This window comes from Balaenoptera acutorostrata, chromosome 9 (genome assembly GCF_949987535.1).
Source record: "Balaenoptera acutorostrata chromosome 9, mBalAcu1.1, whole genome shotgun sequence".
In the NCBI taxonomy this organism is placed as follows: Eukaryota; Metazoa; Chordata; class Mammalia; order Artiodactyla; family Balaenopteridae; genus Balaenoptera; species Balaenoptera acutorostrata.
In genome coordinates this window covers 45,878,731-45,900,566 of record NC_080072.1, presented here as the reverse complement: position 1 = coordinate 45,900,566, position 21,836 = coordinate 45,878,731, and the positions used below count along the sequence as shown (strand labels likewise).

The window sequence follows — 21,836 nt, the reverse complement described above, 5'->3', positions numbered from 1 at the left end:
ATTTAAAATTATGTTTCTACTACACTGTAGTGTATTAAGTGTACAATAGCATTATGTCCAAAAAAACCAATGTACATGCCTTAATTAAAAATATTTTGTTGCTAAAAAATGCTAACCATCATATGACAACACAAACCTTCAATTTGTAGAAAATGCAGTATCTGCAAAGTACAGTAAAGTGAAATACAGTAAGACAAGATATGCCTGCATAAGGCCTAAATTTCACATGCGTGCCACTGATCTCAGCATGCTCCTTTCATACAAGCCTCCTCCCTCTGAAGGAGAGTCAGGTCCTCTCCCACCAGCAGGCCCTTCCTCTTCCACCCTCCCTCCCCTGGATATGTGGCCCCAATTGCTTACTTTCAGTCTCCAGCAGGCTCTCAGTTCCTTTGCACTGTAATTAAGTGATCCCTCCAGGCCAAATGTCCTGACCTCCTTAAATCCTTCCTTCCTCCCTCCCCTTCTCTCCTGGGAGCCACTCAGGGCCCTCCCAGGAACAGCCATGGTGCTTTTTCTCCACACCTCATGGCATCTAACCTAAACCTGGGTCTGCGTGAGCAGGCAGGTGAAGGGTAGGCAGGTTAAGAAAGACGAGGTGGGATAGTTTATAGGGAGAGAACGTTGCAGGGGAGGGGGACGAATAGAGCCACCCAGATGCTGACCCAGCTGTGCCCCAACTTGCTGCATAATCCTGGGCAAGCCACTTCCCTGCTCTCCATATCTTGTCACAGATTAAGGGAGGTAGAAGCAATGATCAGAGGTGTCTTCTCTGTACAGTTCAGGATCTTCTATCTCACATGTGGTGAATGGAAGATGTCTCACTAAAGAAATAGTTTGCAAACTTCCCTCCTAGCCAGTGCCTGGTCGTCACCAAATGCCACAAGACGCATACATCCCCTTACCACTGTTGTGACTAGGCACGGTGACCAACTCATCCTGGTCTGCCCAGGACTCTTCCAGTTTCAACACTGAGAGTCCCAAGCACACTGGGATGGGTTGGTCATCCTATGACTAGACCACAGCTTCCTGATGGTAGGGGCAGATCTTGCTCATAACTGCATGCCCTCTGCCCGGCACTGTTCCTGGCCATCAGCAGGCATTCAGCCTGCATCTCTTGAATAAACTGATAGCATCCGTTTCAAAGTCCCCAACACACACACATTCACACAGTATGATTGCTACTTTGTTTCAACATCAAAGCAGAACTTACATGGCTGAGAGGAGAGGCCAAAAGAGGGAAGAAGAACAGCACGTCAGGTGAGATGTCTGCATACCTGCCGGTCACACTCACCATCATCACTGCCAGATACTGAACTCAGGACAGAAGCCTGCCTGTAGCGGGGCAGCCCAAGGCCTTCCAAAGAAGTTGTTCCAGACCCGAGCCCAGCAATTCTGTTCCTGAGTCCGGCCACTTCACCCACAAACCAGCACCAGCCTCTGCCCGAGGGCTGTGCCTCTCATATTCACACACTGAGATGTTCTCCCCCAGCACCTGCATCCTCCTGGGTCTGGCCAGCGAAGCCTTTGCTCCCAGAGCCTGCCGTCCGCACCTGCTCTGGTGTCTGCCTCTGTCCTCCCCTTCTCCGCTCGCCTCTCCAGAGAAGGGCCAGGGGACGTGAGAATCGGAGGAGCCACCAGGTGTAACTGGCCCTTCCTTATTCGTGCTCCTTGAGAAAGCCTGACTGTACCAGACCGGTCCCTTACACATTTTGAGAAGAGGTACACTCTCCTGTAAAATTAACCATAAAAGTTCCCTTTTTATTTTATTCTTGTTCAAAGTTGAGCCATTTTCCACTAGAGATAAAAACAAGGCATTTCTGAGAGGGGAGTACTATGGCTGTCTAATAAGCCAGGACTGATGGTCATGACAAAGTCAACTACATCCATCTCTGCACACAGAGGTGGTGTGGGTATGGAAGCGGCTATGTAGGGAGCCTCCCAGCATAGCTCCCTGACATGGTTTGGAGCTGTTGATGAGGCAAGTTTATATCAAAAGCCTTAGCGCTGCCACTACCTGCGAGAGGCAGGGAAGCAGTGGCAGACTAAGGAAGGCCGAGCCAGGCGCCCTGCCACTGGGTACCGCCCAGGGCAGTAGCCAGACACCCCCATATTGGACCGATGGATTCTCCCCTCCCTGTGAGCTCGGCAAATCTACGAGCTCCCGGTCCATCAGAGCATGACTCATGGAGGCTGCTTGACCTCTTCCAGCGCGAAGATCAAAGTAGAATGTGAGCTGTGGTCTGCTGGCCAATGTGTACAGGGAACCAGGTGCAACTGTGCCTGGATTCTGGGAGTGGAGGAGGGACTGACCTGGACCAAACAGAGAGAAGATGACACTCCCAGGTACCCACTCCCCTGAGTGCCCGAAGCCCCTCTTTCTTCCCAGGTTTCTCCTAGAGAGGCTCTACCCTGTACCCATGGTCAGCACACAAGGGTTCAGCTGCACCATTAACCACCTAGAGCATAAACCCTGGGATCAGCAGTGCCTTCTTGTCCCTTACGGCTATCTGTGTCCTCACTCCGGCCTCCACCCTTCTACCTGTACCCACAGGACTTGCTTGATCCTCCTCTGGCCTCACTTGGGTACACTTCTGGCTTCTTCCAGAACTTTCCAGATTAGATAGGCTCCCAGCCTGCCAGCGACCAGTCTGTTGGGCTTAATGAGAGCTGAGGATGAGGGCAATATGGGGGTTCTCACTGGGCATGAGTGCAGTCAAGACTTCCACTCCCTGTGCCTGGCATCTCTATCACCACAACCTCTGGAGCTCAGAGACTGCACGGTACAGCTACCCCTACTGCCCAGGGACTCCTCACAGGATATCTGGAAGTAACAATAGTACTAATTTCTGTTTACTGAGTGCTTATGATTTGCCATAAACCATGCTAAGAGATATACGGATGTTTTTAGTCTTTTTTGCCCCCTCTGAACTTTATTCCTTCCTACAGTCTTATATAGTAAACATTTTATCCCCATTTTACAGATGAGGGAAATAGGGCTGAGGCAGTAAGTTATCTTCCAGGGCTTACACCTGGGCTCATTTGCCTCCAAAGCCAGTACTCATAGTTCCTGCTAAACTAGGGACTGTACCTTCTTTCCACACCCACCCAGAGATCATCTGTCCAGACACTGGTGTTGTGATAAGCCAAAGACCTGGTGGAGGGAGGGGCAAAATGGAAGTCACTCCAGGTCAACTCTGATGAAAGATGGGGCAGATGTAGTGTGTCTAGTAGGATGATGTGGACTAATATGATAAAATACTACTGGGCACGTGAAGCCTAAAATTGTCTTCCTGTCCCATTGCTTCCATTGAGATAAACCCTCCCCATATATACTCCTTGTATGAAGCTGTCTGTGTCCTCTGCCAGGTGGCCTCACCATTCCGCCCACAACTCATGGGACCAGAGACTGCTTCCTGAGCCCCAAGTAGCTATCGACGGGCTGGCGGTCAGCGTACAGAGCAGTCTAGCCCAGGAGCTCTTATAGCCGGATCTCGTAATATTGAAGAAGGATCAGCAACCCTATCAAGCCCTTTCTCATGGGGAGGTTGAACATGAGGTACCCTAAGAAGACGGAAGCAGAAATGATGGGGGAGGAAACAGAACACTGTCACTGAGTGAGCTGCAGATGTGGACAGTCACTGTTAGAGACACGGCACTCTAAGAGATGAACAGAAAGGATGCAGACTCGAGCCTGTCCAGGATGTCCTGAGCCACGCTGCCCTCCTCCAGAGCCTGGATACGTGGCTTCTGCTGGTGTGATTATGTGACTGTATAGACACTGGCCTACAAAGAATCCCAGCCATCTGTGGTCATCTGAGTGAGTTCAGTGCCTTCCTCCATGAGAGCACACCTACCCTAGCAAAGAAAGACCCACTGCACTTCCTGGATTGGGATCGGATCCCCCTGTTAGACTCTCACAGCCTCCTTCGTTTTTCTTATATGCTATGGCAACGTGTTTTTACATGGTTATTTAACAGACATCAGTGTCTCCACTCGACCATAAGCTGCATGAGGTCAAGACCATATCTGCTTTGCTCACCAGGTCCCCTTTGTGCCTCACACAGTGTCCAGCACAGAGTACAAACTCAGAAAACACCGGGTATCTGGATGAACGAACAAATGAATAAATGCTCGAATAGCAAACAGTGGAATGAATGCAGGCCCGGGAAAACGTTGTGGGTGGGAATCCCACTGCGGCCTGACAGAATGGGAATCATGGAGTTGAACACATACTCCCTGCCTGACCACAGCAATAAGCCCAGATCATCCAATAAGCCAGAGGGTGTGCATGGAGCTAGTGGGGCTACCTAGTGTAGTCAGGGGCTTCGGGGGCCTGGCAGGAGGCCACGTCTGGCTCAGATGTGGAGGAGACAATGGACATCTGAGAACAGGAGTTTTAACAGTCTGCAAGGCGAAAGAAATGGGCCACAGCCTGATCCTGGAAGAGCATCTGACACCGGAATCACTACAGGTAAACTTCTAAGTAGATGTGATCATCAAAATGTCCAGCTTTCATCCAGAGGCAGAAGTTCTACAAACATCCTTTCAGGGGACGCTGTTGATTTAGAGAAAGGATCTGCTATGTCAAATGTAGATTGTAAGTGGAACAAGAGGGAAATGAATCAATTAAAATGTAAACAGCCAACGGGAAGCAGGTTGACCATTTGTTCCTAAAACATCTTATTAGAAATCCAGGGAAAATGGGGTCCCTGGGACTACACAGACAGCCCCCCAGGGAATAAAAGTCAGCTGGCTCTGGTGGAAAAATCACACAAGGGACCGAGCATCTCCTTGTGGGAAGTTTGTGGGTGAGCGGGCCAGGCCAGTGGCAAGGAGAGCTGAGGAACGTGGGGTAGGGGAAGGCAGGCCCGACAGGTGGGAAAAAGGAGGATGGGGCATCTTTACTCTCCAGCAGAGCCTTGCTCCGGCCTCTGATGCCCAGCACTCTGGGGCTGGGGAGAAATCACTCTGTCCTACACTGCCTACCTGGCCCTCCTCACCCAGTGCCAGGATGGAAGGCCTGTCCCGTGTGGTTCCTTGTCCACTTTGTGGTCCTTCTGGTACTTAAAGTCATGACCATGTCCCCCAGGCCATCTCTTTTACAAATCAGAGACCCAGATAAAAAGTAGCAAAAGAGTTAAATAGCAGTTACTATGATGTCAGGCAATGTTCTAAGAGCTCTATGTATAGTACACATTCAATCTTTGTATTACCATCTCTAATTTACAGATAGGAAAACCAAGACACAGAGAGGCTAGGTAACTTGCTGGTCAACCAGTTTTGTAAGTGACAGACCTGGCCTTGGATCCCAGGGAACTGGGTTCTACATATCACTCTGTAATCTAGCAAAAAGTTCAGCTGTTTGTCAGGTTACTCAGTTTTTCTCCTGAGTCATTCTCTAAACTTATGCCACTTTCTCTATATCCCATAAAATCCAATTCTGCAGTTGTGATCCGAGTAAAACAAAACTATTGCCTCCTCATTTTAAGACGTTAATACAGCTCAAGATTACATCAGCTTTAAGAACAACTATGTGATACTATTGGCCCATAATGTGTTTAATTAACTAGGATCCAGAAGCATTTTCCCAGATTGCTCCAGTTAAGAAGTATTTCTCCCTGTGTTTGTGTAGTCAGCGTTTTTGATGCAACAGCAGAACCATTCATTACCCAGGGTGTTGATTTTATCCCCTTTGTCCTGAGGCTGCCCTCATGGAAGTCTCATCTTTCAAAGACTTCTGGGTCATCTCCACAGAGCCAAAATCCCAAACTAGAAAAGCTCCCCTAGGCAGGGCGGGGCAAGGGGCCTGAGTAGTGTCCTGGAGACACAGACCCAGGTAAAAATACTGGCTCTGCTACATACCACTGCTGGGAGCTTGACCAAGTTTCTTAACCTTGCAAATATTCAGTATTCTCCTATATGAAATGGAAATAATAATAACTACCCCAGAGAGACTAGAGGATAAAGTTAAAGGACAACATAGACATTAAGCAGTTTGCACAGTGCCTGCCACGTAAGTGAGCAAGTAGTGGCTCTTGGTGTAAATCCTTAGCCCCAGCGTAGCAACCCCCAGATGATCCAGCAATCATGTCCCAGCTCCTCACCTGAAACCACCCCCCCTTCCCTGCCAGGACCAGATATATAACTTGTGGGGCTCAGTGCAAAAGGAAAATATGGTGTCCCCTGTTGAAAAATTATTAAGAATTTTACCACAGCAACAGCAGATCATTAAACCAAGTGCAGAGCCCTTCTAGCCTTCTCAGGATCCTGTGCAAAAGGGGCCACTGTATAGTGTCCTGATACTAATACTGCCGCTGTAAACAAGTTCTGCAAACTTGGTGACTTCAAATGACACAAATTTGTTATCTTCTGGTTCTGGAGGCCAGAAGTCTGACAAAGGTCTCACTGGGCTAAAATCAAAGTATCAGCAGAACTGCATGCCTTTCTTTAGGTTCTAGGTGATAATCTGTGAGATACTGTTCTTGCCTTTTCCAGTATCTAAAGGCTGCCCACATTCATGGCTCTTTTCCATCTTCAAAGCCAGCAATGGCTGGTTGAGTCCTTCTCACATAGCCATCTCTCTGGCTTATTCTTCCACTTTCAAGTGCCCTGTGATTACATTGGGCCCAACCAGATAATTCAGGATGATCTCCTTATTTTACTCAGCTGATTAGCAACCTTAATTCCACCTGCAACCTTAATTCTCCTTTTCCATGTAACATTCCATATTCACAGGTTCCAGAGATTAGGACGTGAACACCCTTGGGAGGCCATTATCCTGCCTGCCATACACACTCACGAAGCCAGCACTGTTGACCCCCAAAGTTCAGAGATCTCAGATGCCTGTCTAGAGGCTGCACCATGAAGACCCCATGGCCCTCCGATCCATACACACAAACCTGGTGACCATCCTCATAGTGGTGGCAGTAAATACCCACAGCCACCTTGGATGGACCCTAACCTGCTCCTAGGGGGACCCAGAGCCCTGGCTCCAGGCTGCACTCTTTCTCTTCTATAATCTCATCCTGCTTCTTTCCACTTGGATGTTCACACAGGGTCTCTCCAGCTCAGGACCCAGGGCTCCTTTGTGGGTGGGTATGTGTGGACCTGCCCCAGTTGCTCCCACCTGGGGCTGCAGAAAATAATCCAATCCCCTTTACCAGCCCCTTGTGCCTCAGCCCCAGGCCTTAACCCACCCGTCAACCCAAGAGCCAGTCCATCCTCACTCCTGGGAGGGATATGGACCTCAGGGGATGCTGGCGAGAAAGGCAACATCATTACTGATGGCTCAGGGGCCTCTGAGGATCTGTCAGCAAGAGGCAGGAAGCAATACCTGCTGGAGGCTCTGCCCTGAGCTACCTTAGAGGTAGGCCATAGAGTTGCCATGGCAATGTGACAGCCCTGAAGCCGGAGCCCACAAGCCCCTCCTTTTCCTACCCATACCCAATGCCCACTAGATCAGGGGCTCATCCCTTATATCCCCTGGCCCCTGTATGGAAATAATACCCACTGCCTGCAGGAAAGAATGAGGCAGGCACCGGCTGCTGCGGAGCTGGTGAGTACCAATATGCTAACTACCCCACCTGCCATCACTGGGGTGGGAGGCCCACCCTTACCTTCCTGTCCTGATCTGGCAAGCTTGCTTTAGCCCTCCATGATCCTCCTTCCCCACAATCACAAGCCATTTTCTCAGTGACTTCCCTAAAGATGTCGCCTCCATCCTCCCTCTCCATCCCACAGGCAAAGGACTTCCTTGATCTCTTTCTCACACCATAATTTTTCAAAAAGTTGATGTTTAATTTATATGCAGTGAAATGCACAGATCTTAAGTGTGTAGTTCGATGCGTTTTGACAAATATATATACCTAGGTAGTCCACACCCCAATCAAGACTTGTCTTTCCCTTCTTCTCTTTTTGCCTCTGGGAGGTTATTTTGGAGGCTACAGATAAGAAGGAGCAGGTGGGACACTGGGAGGCAGGAGGAGGGACACAGAGAAAGCCATGGGGATGTTTGGAGCTTGTATCTGGGGACATGAGGGATGGAGTAAAGTCCAGCCAGACTGAGAGGCAGACTTTCTCTCCCCTTCGATCCTGAGGCCCCGGTGTCTTTCACCCCAGGAAGCAAGAAGGCAAACCCCTGTCCAGATGTGGCAAAGGCCTCACGTGGGGTGAGGTCTAGGAGGCTCACCAGAAGAGGCAACCACTGTCCTGTCCCCCCTGGGTCTTCCCACCTGGATGGCCAAGGGGCCTGCTCTGTTCTCTTATTACAATAATGCAGGAAGAATGAATGGCACTTTGACTTCACCAAAAGCCTAGTGTCCTGGTGCCCGGAGGAAATACGCCCTCTCTCTGCATGGATCAAAGACCCCAGATGAGGCTAATGAAACTGTGGCATTTCCAGTTCCCATGTCCTTCTGAGGCAGGAGATAGATGGGCCTCAGGCTGAGCCGCTGGAGCTTGTTCCCTGTGGACAGATACTCCAAAATAGCCAGAGCGAGAGAGGAGCTGAGCCCTGCCCAGATAAAAGATAGAGACCACATATTTCTCATTCTTGAGGTCAAGGAGACCTTCCCGACTACACATGCGCAGAAAAGATCCTTGAAGGTCAAAAAGGGAGTGATGTCAACCTATCCATAGGCTTCTTCGCTAGAATCCATCTTGGCTAAGAGATGGGCGCGCGCACATGGGACGACCCTCACATAAACCAAATAAGGACTCAGAACCAGGCAAAGCAAGATCACTGCCAAAGGAAACCCGGAAGAAATGCCCCATATAAGTGATTCAAACTACCACGAGGGTGCTACTCTCTCTCTGAGTCCACCCGTGTGTGCCTATTCACACGTACTCTTTTTTCCTCCTAATAAACACTTTACTTGTTTCACTACTTTCCGTCTCTTTGTAGAAATTTATTTCTACAAAGCTGATGGGCCAGAGCTTTGTCACTGGCCACTGGTCCCTGGTGGTCTAATGGCTAGGATTCAGCGCTCTCAATGCCGCGGCCTAACTTCAGCCTCTGGCTGGAGAACCGAAATCCTGCTTCAAGCCAAGGCCACCTGAGATGACTTCCGTTTCCAGGGGAGGGTGGCCAAAACTGGTAAAGGGAGGCTCCTTGCAGACGTCAACCTCCAGGTGCTGCTTCCCTGAGCAGAGGCCCCAGGAGGACCGGGGTTCCGTGGGTGTCAAGTGCAGTCCCTGACTTACTAGAAACTTGCATGGATGACTCCTTCCCAAGGAGGCAGGAGATCCTCTGCAAGTGTTCTGGTCACTTGCCTTCTGATACCATCACCTTCCACTCTGGATCCCACTACAGTGTAAGCTCCTTGAGGTTTCCCTGTCTGACGCTTTACTGGGTACCTGGCACACACTTGGTGCTCAATAAATATTTATTGGATGAATAAACTAATGAAGTCTACCTAGCAACCAGTTGGATGGATTTTTTTTTTTTCCTTCTAGTTACCTTCTGTCCTGTGTATAAGGCACTGAGCACACTTTGGCCCTCTCTCAGCCAGATGACAAGGTGGTCAGATTACCAAGAAAGGAGACAAAATAAGGGCCCAGCCAGAGGTGATGGAAGGGAGGGTGGGGCAGAATTTGGGACACCCAATTTCTGGTCCAGGAATGAAGCCAAGGAGCATAGCATCAGGGTTAGAACTTGGCAAAGTCAAGAATACAGAGAGCAGAGTGCAGAATCCAAGGATGCCTCCAGGGACAGAAATCCCCAAGGGCAAACAGGAGGTAAAAGGAGGAAAGGCACAGGAGCTGGGACTGAAGCAAGGTACACCTGGTGTGATTCTTCTAGAGACTGTCCTCAGCATGGAGCTTCCTCTCCAGATGCTCCCTGTACCCCTACCCACCTTGCTCTAAATGCCAACATCTGCCATAGCTGAGGTTTCACTCTATGCCTTGGTAACAGCTTTGAGGTTCACTAAAACAATTTTTCCACTTCCTAAACCAGATAGGCCAATCAGCTCCATGCTATACATTGTTAAAGCAGGCCCCATCCCCATTAGAATGACACAAACGGGCACCTCAAGGCAGTGAAACACAGTGACGGTTACAAGCGCAAAATCTATTGCCAGACTGCCTGAGTTCAAATCCCAGTTCTGCCACTAGTGACCGTGGGCAGATTACATAATCTCTCTGCGCCTCAGTTTCCTCTTCTGTAAAATGGAGACTAATAATAATACTATGAAATAGTAAGAAATACATATATTGATCTCTGCCCCCAGTTCCTGACAATATTTATTATTAGTCTTAGACTAATAATAATACTGTGAAATAGTAAGAAATACATATATTGATCTCTGCCTCCAGTTCCTGACAATATTTATTTAGTCTTTGACCCATAGCCCCTAAATCTTTTGTAATTTACTGAGTGAAAGGAGTGTCTGACACAGAGGTCCCAAATCCTTTGGAATTTCCTGGGTGATTGGAGTATCTCTTTTTTTCTCAAAACAGATAACTTTTTATTGAATTATAGTTGATTTACAATGTTGTGTTAGTTTCAGGTGTACAGTAAAGTGATTTAATTATACATATATGTATATATCTATTCTTTTTCAGATTCTTTTCCATTATAGGCTATTATAAAATATTGAATATAGTTCCCTGTGCTATACAGTAGGCCCTTGTTGTTTATCTATTTTATATATAGTAGTGTGTATCTGTTAATCCTAAACTCCTAATTTATCCCTCCCCCCCTCTTTCCCCTTTGGTAACCATACATTTGTTTTCTATGTCTGTGAATCTATTTCTGTTTTATAAATAACTTCATTTGTATTTTTTTTTAGATTTCACATATAAGTGATATCATATGTTATCTGTCTTTCTCTGACTTATTTCACTTAGTATGATAATCTCTAGGTCCATCCATGTTGCTGCAAATGGCATTACTTCATTCATATATATATGTGTGTGTAGATATATATATAGACACACCACATCTTTTTATCCATTCATCTGTCGATGGACGTTTAGATTGCTTCCATTACTTGACTACCATAAATAGTGCTGCTATGAACATCAGGATGCATGTATCTTTTTGAATTAGAGTTTTCATCTTTTCCAGATGTATGCCCAGGGGTGGGATTGCTGGGTCATATGGTAGTTCTATTTTTAGTTTTTTAAGGAACCTCCATACTGTTCTCCATAGTGGCTGCACCAATTTACATCCCCACCAGTAGTGTAGGAGGGTTCCCTTTTCTCCACACCCTCTCCAGCATTCATTATTTATAGACTTTTTGATGATGGCCATTCTGACTGGTGTGAGGTGATACCTCATTTTAGTTTTGATTTGCATTTCTCTAATGATTAGCTATGTTGAGCATCTGTCCTGTGCCTGTTGGCCATCTGTATGTCTTCTTCGGAGAAATGTCTATTTAGGTCTTCTGCCCAGGTCAGAGTATCTTTTGATCTAATGAGGAAGATTCTTGGCAGGCTCCTGAATGAGGGTTGGTCACCAGAAAGACCAAGCCATGATTAGAAGTTTGGGACTTTCAGTCCTACCCCCCATTCTCTGGAGAGAGGGGAGAGGCTGGAAAATAAGTTAATAATCAATCATGCCTACGTAATGATGCCTCCATAAAAATCCCTAAAATATGGAATTCAGAGAGCATCCAGGTTGGTGAGCACATCCACATGTTGGGAGGGTGCTGCACCCCCAACTCCACAGGGACAGAAGCTCCTGAGGTTGGGACCCTTCCAGACCTCACCCTATGTCTCTCTCCATGTGGCTCTCTTCCCATGGAGCCCGACACAGGGTAAAAGTCACATACCTTGCAACAGTTAACAGAGCCCTTCTCTGCAATTCTTAACCTGGGCTGTGCATGGGAATCACCTGAGAACTCTAAACAACATGGGCACTGAGTTCCACCTCTGGAAACTCTTGCCCAATTGGTCTAGGGTAGAGCCTGGTATCAGGATTATTTTAAAGCTCCCAGAGGAGTTGAATGTGTAGGCAAGTTTGAGAACTACCAACCCCCCACCCCGACTTGATCTGCTTCCTGTTGCTCCTCTGATCTCATCTCCAACTACTGCCTTCTAGCTTGCTCTGTTCCAGCCACAAGGACCTCCTTCCTTTTCTTCAAACATGCCAGGCACATGTTGACCTCAGGAACTTTGCACATGCTGGTCCCTCTGCCCAGAAAGTTTTTCCCCTGAGTATCCACATGGCTCACTTCCTCATCTCCTCTAGGTCTTTGCTCAAATGTCACCTTCTTAGTGAGGCCTTCTCTGACCATCTCATTAAAAATTCAACCCCTCCTCCTATTCCAGGCTGTTCCGATCTCCCTCTTCCACCTTACATTTCCCCACAGTACTTACTACTATCTAACCTGCTACATAGGTGACTTTGTTTGTTTATTATCTGTCCTCACCTAACTAGAATAGAACACAAGCTCCCCGAGGGTAAGGATTCCTGTTTTGTTCACTGCTCTATCTCTGGGTCTAGACTATTCTGTCACATAATAAGTGCTCAATAAATATCCTTTAAATGAACATATACTCTTCTCTCCCCTTGTAGATCCTCAGCTGCTCTTTCATCCCTAGAGCCCAGCCAAGTTCTCCTGGGCCAAGAAAAACCACACCCAACTAAATGGCATACATCAGGTACTCAATAAATGCCTATGAAACTGAACTGAACTCTCCTTCCCAAAGAATATAGCCCCCAAGCCCAGCAGCAAGATCTTTTCTGAAAACTCCAGATATAAGCTCACTGTGGTTTGCAGCTTTAAGAAAATTTTAAAAATAAGGGGAAAGTGGGGAAAAGAAGGCGTTGGTGGGGAGCTCACAAAAGTTAATGAGATTTTCTCAGCTACGGTACATGCCCACATTTTTAATAATTAGGAGTAATAAAAATTCTAACTGAACCTTAAAGGAACATCTTCTGTAATGAAGAGAGAAGTCAAGACAGACTTCTCTGTTGGGTGTAATGACTTGTTAGCCTCAGAAGATGGATGTACTTTAAAAAACTAATTTACAGAAAAAAATAGTTGTTCATAAAAATGCAACTGATTGGGTTAAAATGACTTATTAACAGGAATGCCAGATGATTCTCGTTCCCTTAAGGATTAAACTAGGTTGTTAATCCTCCAAATCTCTAATGGAAGAAAGCCTTCCCCCTGCTTAGCAGATGGAGAAACTGAGGCTGGGGGAGTAGGGAGAGAGTGACTTGCCTGATGCAGGCCAAGGGGGCAGACCCTGGCTGAAGCCGGGAAGAGACCCAGGAGTCCAGACACCAAGTCCTAGCTCTGTCCCCAGCACTGTGGTGACCCCACCTCCCCACTTGCAGGTCAACAAGGGCCCGGCCACTAACTCTGCTCACCCACTGGGTCTGAGGTCAGGCAGGGGCCGGTCGAGGGGTAGGCGGTCACTGAGGTAGGCATTGTAGCCGTAGTACTGGAACTGCTTCAGGGCCACACGCCGGCCTTCGGGGCTGAGCTCCTGGCCCCAGTGTGCAAACAGAGAGGAGTCTGTGAAGGGCTCAGCCTCTGCCTCCTCAGGTTTGGCGGGGGCCTCTGGAGAAAGAAGGGATAAGGAGACAGTGGGTCAGAGTGCACCCCTGCATATACCATGACAACCCCTTTCTCTTCCTCACCATTGCCTTGGGTAAAACAATCTTAGCCCCAACTTTGGGGGTGGGGGAAGGGAGACTAGAATCTTCATGCTTCCGCAAACTCATTTATCCATCCATACATCCATTCACCCACCCAACAACCACTAGCGCAACGGATGTAGAAATATACCCAACAGGGTCTGCTGGCAAGCCAATGGGTGTGATCCTGATGCCCCATGGCTTTTCAGTTAGAACCTTCTCCTTTCCCAGTCTGCCTTCTCATCAGAGATGCCGGTCCCAGCCCGCGAATGGGACTTCTGCTTCTCTTTCCCCAGATCACACCCCCATTCCCTGCCAGCTCTGAACCTGTCCCACACCCAGGTCCCCGAGCTGGGCATCTGCTCCCCTGCCCAGTTCTTGCCAGTCCACCTCTGTCTCCACTGTCTGGTCCTGCTGTGAGTTTCCTGGTCCCACCGTATGACATTCACCTGGCTGCAAGGACCCTCGGCCAGACTGCCTCCTGCTGCTTCAGGCTCTGCCCACCAGGATAGGGAATCATTGGCACAGGGGACAGCCATACCATCCCCAAACCTCCACGCGCTCTGGGCACTGCTCATTGGACCCCTGGTAGACTTTGTGGGGGGCAGTGCTCACACCAGGTCAAGAAGAGCTCATCGTTTTCCTGGAAGCTTCCAAGAAAAATGGAAGAGGCATTATTACCTATAAGAGCAGAGGCTTGGATTCAAATAAATCCCTGCTCCACTGTTCACTGGCTACATGACCACAAGCAAACACTCAACCTCTCGAAGCCTTGATTTCCCCACCTGTAATGTGGGAATAATAATACCCACCCACCACGCCCAAGATCTGTGAGGATTACATACAATCATGTATATAAAACACTTGTCTCAGAATAAGTGCACAACAAATGGTAATCAGGGTTGCTATAGCAAGAGGAGCCTGGAGGGTCATTTAAGTCCTTCTTTTATGGCGATAATGGGTAGGTCTTGCCAGGACATAGGCTGACAGGTCAAGACTATGGAATTCGTTCCCAGGGGCAGGTAGTCAGGCCCACCATTCAAGGTCAGCAATCAGAAAAACTGGACAGAGATGCCAAGGTCACTGGACGGCGCCTTCCATGCTCATAAACATGATGTAAGAGACAGAGTCAGGAGCCTGGAATGAGACAGGGACCAGGAGGAAGCAGAAGCGGGGTTAGGAACAGGAGAGGCAGGCTTGGGACACTTGCCAAAGTCCCCTCAGCTGTCTGTATGGAGCCAGTAGGTGCATGCACACCTATGCCAGGTAACTTAAAGGTACAGGCCGAGACAGGCCAGGGGCTAGAGGGTTCCATGGTCTTCAAGGTTGGAGAGCTCAGAGCTGCAGACCACAGCTCTTACCACCACTTCCTCCTGACGGACTCTTGGAAGAGCCAGTCTGGGAAGGGGAGGAGACCTAGGAGTAAGAGGGGGACCCTTCCAGCACCTAGGAAGGGGTGTTGCAGGGAGAGGAAGCCCCCATCACTGGAGGTGCACAGAGGGTGTCATGGACAGAAGGGAGCTGTTGTAGCTCCCTGCAAATTAGAGAGCCGGAGATTCTGAAAGCAGAGCGAGCATGCCGATGCCAGAGACCTTAGTCAGAGAGATGCCAAAACGTGTGTAAATGGAGCTGGGTGAACATGTGTTCGCACCTCTCCTCTTCGGGGGCCATGTCCTTGGGACATACCCCACACTGGAGATCCGTGTAACTCCTGGGATAACTATCACAGCTAGCACTTGCTGAGTGTTTACCATGAGTCAGGCTCTGCCATAAGCATTTTTCACATATCGACTCAACTCACCCTACCAGGTGGGAAGTGCTACTGTCTCCATTTTACAGATAATGAAGGTGAGGCACAGAGAGGATGGGAAACTTGCCCCGGTTCACTCAGAAGGAAGTGCAGTAGCCGAGGTGCAATCTCAGGATGTCTGTCCCCCGAGGCAGTAGTCCTAACCACTAAGCTACAATGCCTCTACAGAGCAAAGGGCTGGATAGAGGTGAATTCCAAAGACAAACATGACCTTTCATCTCAGTTACCAATTTTCCTTAAAGATACAGAAGGAAATTCAGATATGTTAAACATATTAGGACATATTAAAGAGTAAAATGCAAACTACATGTGCATTTCTATGACAAAGCAAGAGCTTTTAGGACCGTGGTGCTGCTCAAAGCTCCATCCCAGAACTCAGGCGGCCTTTGGCCCCCCAACTAGGTACGCTTGAAGGGAAACACGGGGCTCGCCTGATCTTGAAGGTCCTTGTTATCTCTCAAAAGATGGATGACTCACTCATTTGGAATGGGGGGGTAGTAAAAATCTAAATCAGTGAATCAACTGAATCATATAATATTTAACAGAAATGGAGTTTTACTGCTCTCACATACCTAAATGGATATTACCAAGGAAAATGAGATCAGTTAATGAAAAAATTATAATTCACAATTAGGCCAGTGTTTCATAAAAATGGATTATAAACATATTAAAGTCCTGGGTTCCACCACATCCTCCTGCCTTTTTACTCAGTGTGGGTACAAATGACAACAAACTTGAAAGCAGTGGGTCCTGAATAATGAGTCAGGGGCGTGACAATGGGAAGAGGTATATTTGTTGAATTTCTGCCTGAGCCAAGCACGGTGCTAGCTGATGTCCTTACCCAAGGTTATCTCTGTCATGCTCATGGGTGTGGACTCCATGAGAACAGGATGACCTCTGTCTTGTTCCCTGCTGTATCTTTGGCTCCCAGCACAGTACGTGGCTCTTACAAGGGGCTCAGTGCATCATTTTAAAACAAATCAGTTAATAAGTACCCCATAGTGGTTAGTTATTAGACATGAGGGAACCAAAGATGAAGATGTTAAATGCCTATTCTGAGGCCACCCAGTTTGTCAAGGGCATTGAAGCTTTCCTCTGCATCATGAGTGGCAAACTATGGTCTGAGGACCAAATCTGGCCCACCACCTGTTATGTAAATAAAGCTTTATTGGAACACATCACATTCACTTGCTTACATATTAGCTATAGCTGCTTTAGAGCTACAAAGGCAGAGTGGGTATGACAGAGACCATATGGCTTGCAAAGTGGAAAATATGTACTTTCTGGCCCTTTAAGAAAAAGTATACTGACCCCCTGCTCTACACCTTACATCTGACATCTCTTAGGTAAGGAGGCTTTGCCTCTGCTAATCCATTCATTTTGTTTCCTTAAGAGCACTGGCTGTAGAGACAGAATCCATACTCCAGCTCGACCATTTACCAGTTCAGTCTAGCTTAATTGCACTTTAGTTCCTCATCTGGAAAGTGGAATGGATACTAAAAGTACCTTCTTCATAGGCTATTGGAGTGTATTCAGTGAGATGGTCCATGTAAGGAGCTTAGCACAGTGCCCGGCACATAATAAATGTTAGCTCAGTGAGCATCAGAGGCTAAGGACCCACACAGCCTCACAGCCCACCGGGGTGGCTCTTCCACTGACACTTCTTGAGTTCAGATCACAAAGAGGAATGGCCTTGCCCTGAGGTCCCAGCTCTGGAAGATGCTGCCGCTGTGTAGCCCCCAGATGAAGGGTCTGCATGTCTACAGAGAATGGCCTCCCCTTAACCAGTCCTAGACCCAACTTCCCTCACTCTCCACTAAGAAAGCAGACCTACAAGGAGGACCATGTCTGACGTAGTTGGAGCGGTAAAGAGGCCCCAGGCAAGAGCATCGGCTGGGTCCTCCGCAGGGGGCCAGGGGTGTCTGGACCCATCTGGTGAGGGGCTAGACCCACAGATGTCTCTCACCCAGGGATGAGACCCGCCCCCCCCCCCAGGAGGAGATGCAGGCTGTGGCCCCTGCTGGGGTTCAGACCTACTCGGCCACGCCTGACCAGCTGAGGGGGTGACCAGAGAGACGTGTCTATGCTGGGGGCTGAGGGCCCCCAAGGGAAGAGGTCATTCATGGCACAGTGAACTCAGTCTGGCGGCCGAGCCCGAGTGTTTGGAGGGTCCTTAGTACAGCACAGGGGCTGTGGTCCCAGCCCATTCCTCACCCGGCCCTGGTGCTTGTCTGTGTCCTACGGAGAAGAGGCTGAGAGGGAACGCTGAAGGGCCATTTCACCAGACGGCCACACACGGGGCTCAAGCGGCGCCTGTGTAACGCCCAGGCAGGGGAGCTATTCCTCTGCCTTCCCTGACTCACCACGAACAACCACGTGGTGTGGGCAGGAAGGGAGCCCCAGTGGGGCCTGAGGAAACCCATCGGCTGGGGAGACACTGCCATGCTATGCCCCTCTCTGCTCGGGACCTCCCATGGCCAACTGTCTCCCTCAGCCTCTGGACAGATGGCTCTACAGAGCAGAAACTGGAGAACAAGAACCAGAGCTGTCAGGGCCCCAGCAGGCCTGGGATGGCCAGTGGATGGGGAAGGAAGAACAACAGTGCAGACTGTAAGTTTGAAAGGCCCCGGATTGGCCATATGATTTGGAAATAGTTTATGAACCTACAAGCACGTATGCCAAAGTGCCACCTACTAACCATCCCCAAAGGTACTGTCCAAAGTGGCAAAGTGCCACTCAAAAATGATTTGAGGTCCACTGAGGAGGGGACTACAGACTAACCTTGGGTGTTTGCTGCAAAACCTTTGCCCCTGGAGCTGATCCCCTCGTACACTGTACCCCAATTCCATTGCACTGGCCCTGCCAGGTGGTGAGGCCAGGCCATCGTAGTGGCCCTGTGATATAGGTTCTATCATTCACATCATAGATGAGAGGAAACTGCAGGTCAGAGGTGTAAAAGAACTTGACGCTGAAACCATACTCCTGACGGCGGCCCCGCCTCCACGTCGTGGGCTAGATACACGGTCTGGCTTGAGGACTGGAGAAACTTCAGGTCCCGGGACGCTGCTCAGTTGGTCTGCAATGGTTCACAGCAGTTGTTAAACCACTGAGATACCTTCACAGCGCTGGCAAACAGCTGCTTCCCAGAGTCCCTCCGGGCGGCCCTCTAACCCCAGCTGCTCTGGCCCTTTTCTCGGAATGATCCAGATCTTTCCACCAGCCAGCAACTCAAAGGTGTATGACCGGCCCGCCCAGGAGCCCCGGGATCCTGCTCCACGCTGTGACCAGCATTCATGAACATTGGTTAGCGTCTGTGCCTGGCTGGTTCAGTACAATTTGACTATTACTTGCTCGAGCCCTTCCTCCGGAGGCCCCTGTGAGAAAGAATTATGGGTTTCTGGAGACCTTTCACTCAGCTCATCCGTTCCCCATGTTAGTGCCTGGGCGCCACTGTGCATGACCTGTTTTCCAGAAAGTTCTGCCAGTGATCACAGAGGGCATCCAGGAAATGCCACAATATGGTCTCAGAGATATGCCCACAGTGCTTGACATGCAGCCCACTAATGAGAGCAGAGAATTACAGATTCAGGTCCTGACAGCTTCCATGCTAATTCACGGAGACAGGAGGGAAGTGGGGCAGGAAAGCAGCTTGCGAAGCTTTGAGCAATTAATGCACCCAAGGCCGCAGGGCTGAGCACTGAGCCCAGGCTCACCAGGCAGGCACGATGAGCACGTCTGGAGACCCAGCCAAGCCTGTGAGGCTCCTGAAGCCGCTGTGCTGAAAGCAGGAGGAGTACCTGCGTGAGGGCAGCTGTTTCAGGGAGCAGCTCGAACGAGGGCTCGCCCAGCTGCTTCTGCTCCAGAGTCTGGGCGGTGCTGAGACTGCACAATGAAGTGAAAAGAAAATGGGTTTGGGAGTGAAACAAGACATTGTGATGCTGCCCAGTCCCACCCACTTCTGACCCCCTGTCCCCTCTAGGACCACGTTCCTGGAGATCCCCATCTTTTGAAGCTGAGCCATTTTGTCAGCTCCTGTCATGCACTTCAGTGGAAACTCTGAGGTGCTGGTGGCTTTTTTTTGGAGGAGCTGCAGGAGAGGCTGTAGCCCAGATCCCTCCCAAAGCAAAAACCCAGCACCTGGCTCTGCCCTTGGATTTTAGGATGAATCCTAAAATAGCAACAGAAGGGGTTCCATTGCATGATTGTTGCTGGAGGTCAAAGTGATTTGGGGCTGGACAGCAGGACTGGCCAAGCTCTACCGAGGGGACAGACAGAGCCACCTAGGACGTGGCTCACACGGCTGAGGACCCTTAGCCCGCTGCCCACGCTGGACTGTGTGCTCATTGCAAGTGGCAGCTCTGCTTCTGGTCCCTCTGTATGGGCGCCTTTAGGACTATTACCCCAGGAAAGCAGTGGAGCCCTCTTGTTTCTTATGGTTTTTCTCGGTTTCCTATATGCCCCTCTTTCAGGCAGAGCTAGGAAGGCTTTGAGGGTGGCTGGGGAGGGGGCCTCGCTCTGCCCTGCAGCCAGTGCTGCATCCCGTGCTATTTTGGTTTCTGAAGCTTTGGTGTTTGGTGGTGAGATCCAGAGCCCAGGAGCAGGGAGGTGGGAGGAAGCAGGACAGCCAGGCCGGTGTCCCCGGTAACTGCCTGCCACGTGCACTGGGGCCTTAGGTCTAAGTTCATCCGGGGGACACAGGCACAGACTGTCCTGTCTCCTGGTCCTCCTCCAGGAGTGTCCTGGGGACCTCCTCTCACCCCACAACTGGGTCTGCTCTTCACTCTTTCTGGACAAGCTCCACAGCCCAGCCCTGCAAGTCTCCATTTCCTTCACTGTGAAACAGGAACAGACTGCCAGGCTGCCGGGGAGAGCCACTGTGAAGTCAGCTTTTGGAAAGATGAAGGCTAAGCATTAAATAATAGAGCCAGCAGTGCTGAACAGCCCAGATAAGAATTCTTAAAAGCTGTTGCCTTTCCTTCCATTCCTTTTATTTTTTTAATAGCTTTATTGGGGTGCAATTTACATACCATAAAATTCACCCTTTTCAAAAGTACAATTCAATGATTTTTAGAAAAGTTCTCTCCCGTTCTTGAGATGTCTTGTTGCATGCTTTACTTGGGATTAAAAAGAAAAGGGCTAATTGAATATCCAGAAATGTACGTTTGCATCACCTGCCTGCTGGCTTCCCGCTGATGATGAGGGACCATTGTTCTCACTAAAGAGCCTGATGCCTGGGCCCCGCCAGCCCCAGAAGCCCAGGCAGCAGCGTCTGCAGAGCATCAAAGCCCGTTCATCGGAGCAGTGCTCACGAGGCAGGATTCACACCACCACACAGGGGGTGGTTAACCCCAGCACAGCAGCGGCTAGTCCCGGCTGCCTTCCGCTTGCCGTCAGTCGGCCGTGCCGCTTCCACGGCCCGGGATGTGTGCCCACCTCCCTTCTCTTCCAACACCCAGACCCCGGCCCAAAGTGGGGCCCCTCGGCCTGTCCCAGCCAGAGTGAGGCATCCAGAGCCTGTGGGAAGCAGGTGGTCCTGAGAGGCAGGAGGCCTCAGTCGACCCTCACCTCCAACACTGGGTAAATCTCCGTCTCCCAGTCTGTGAGAGAGACCCAGTGTTTGTGTCCCATGAGAGAGAAAAAGGAGGACTTGAGCACGTCATCGTGATGCTTTTCTTATACCTCGAAAAGCAAGACATTACGCCTCCCCTTGTACTTGGGCTCCTAAGGGGAAATTTTCAGATGTTTTATGCGCTAGGAGCCCTACTAGTAAAGAAGCGAAGTATTCTGTTGAGATGAGGGTCTTCCCCCCTCTCCACTTCTAGGCGTGCATTAGGACACGAGCTGAAGGTCTTTTGCCAGCAGCCCCTACAATTAGGCTTTCTCTTCCAGAAAGAGAAAACTAAGAGAACTGCTAAGAGAAAGAAGTGGGATCTGGCAGGAAAGGGCTTGGAGATAATCGGAAGAAAGGAGCTCTGACAGCCTCAGGTCCCACGCCATTCAAATCCTCTGCGTAACAACTTCATTCATCATGGCAAAGCCAAATCCGGAAGACCTTCCTCTGGCACCTGAAGAGCGCTGCGGGGAAGAAGAGCAGCTTCCTCAGAATGCCTCCCTACCAGGCAGGGTCAGGTCTGTGCGGCGAAGGCGAAGGGCAGCCTCCTGCAGGGGGTCTGAAGTCAGCTCTGCCCTTGACCAGCTAGGTGACCTTTGTCAATCTCTCTGACCCTCAGCTGGCTCATCTATTTGATGAGGATAATAATACTTCTCACTCACCGCAAAGATTAGGCAAGTTGGTGGCATCAGTAAAGTGCTTAGCAAACCGTTAGACTCCTGGTAAGTGGAGTAGTTTCCTGTTGCTGCCGTGACAAACGACCACAAATTTAGTGACTTAAAACACTACAAATTTATTATCTTACAGTTCTGGAGGTCAAGGGT

General features: G+C 49.4%; 1 protein-coding gene across 4 annotated transcripts in view; it reads right to left on the bottom strand.

Annotated features, from left to right (window-relative positions):
* The window catches only part of GALNT18 (polypeptide N-acetylgalactosaminyltransferase 18), a 346,389-nt gene that overhangs the window by 165,846 nt on the left and 158,707 nt on the right, over positions 1-21,836 (bottom strand). For 3 of the 4 annotated variants that reach the window (XM_007174925.3, XM_057552862.1, XM_057552860.1), the window contains exon 2: positions 13,322-13,514. The exons of the other annotated variant lie outside the window; for it this stretch is intronic. In XM_007174925.3, the coding sequence (XP_007174987.2) occupies positions 13,322-13,514 (193 nt within the window). The remainder of the gene's footprint in view (positions 1-13,321; positions 13,515-21,836) is intronic. 4 annotated transcript variants of the gene reach the window in all.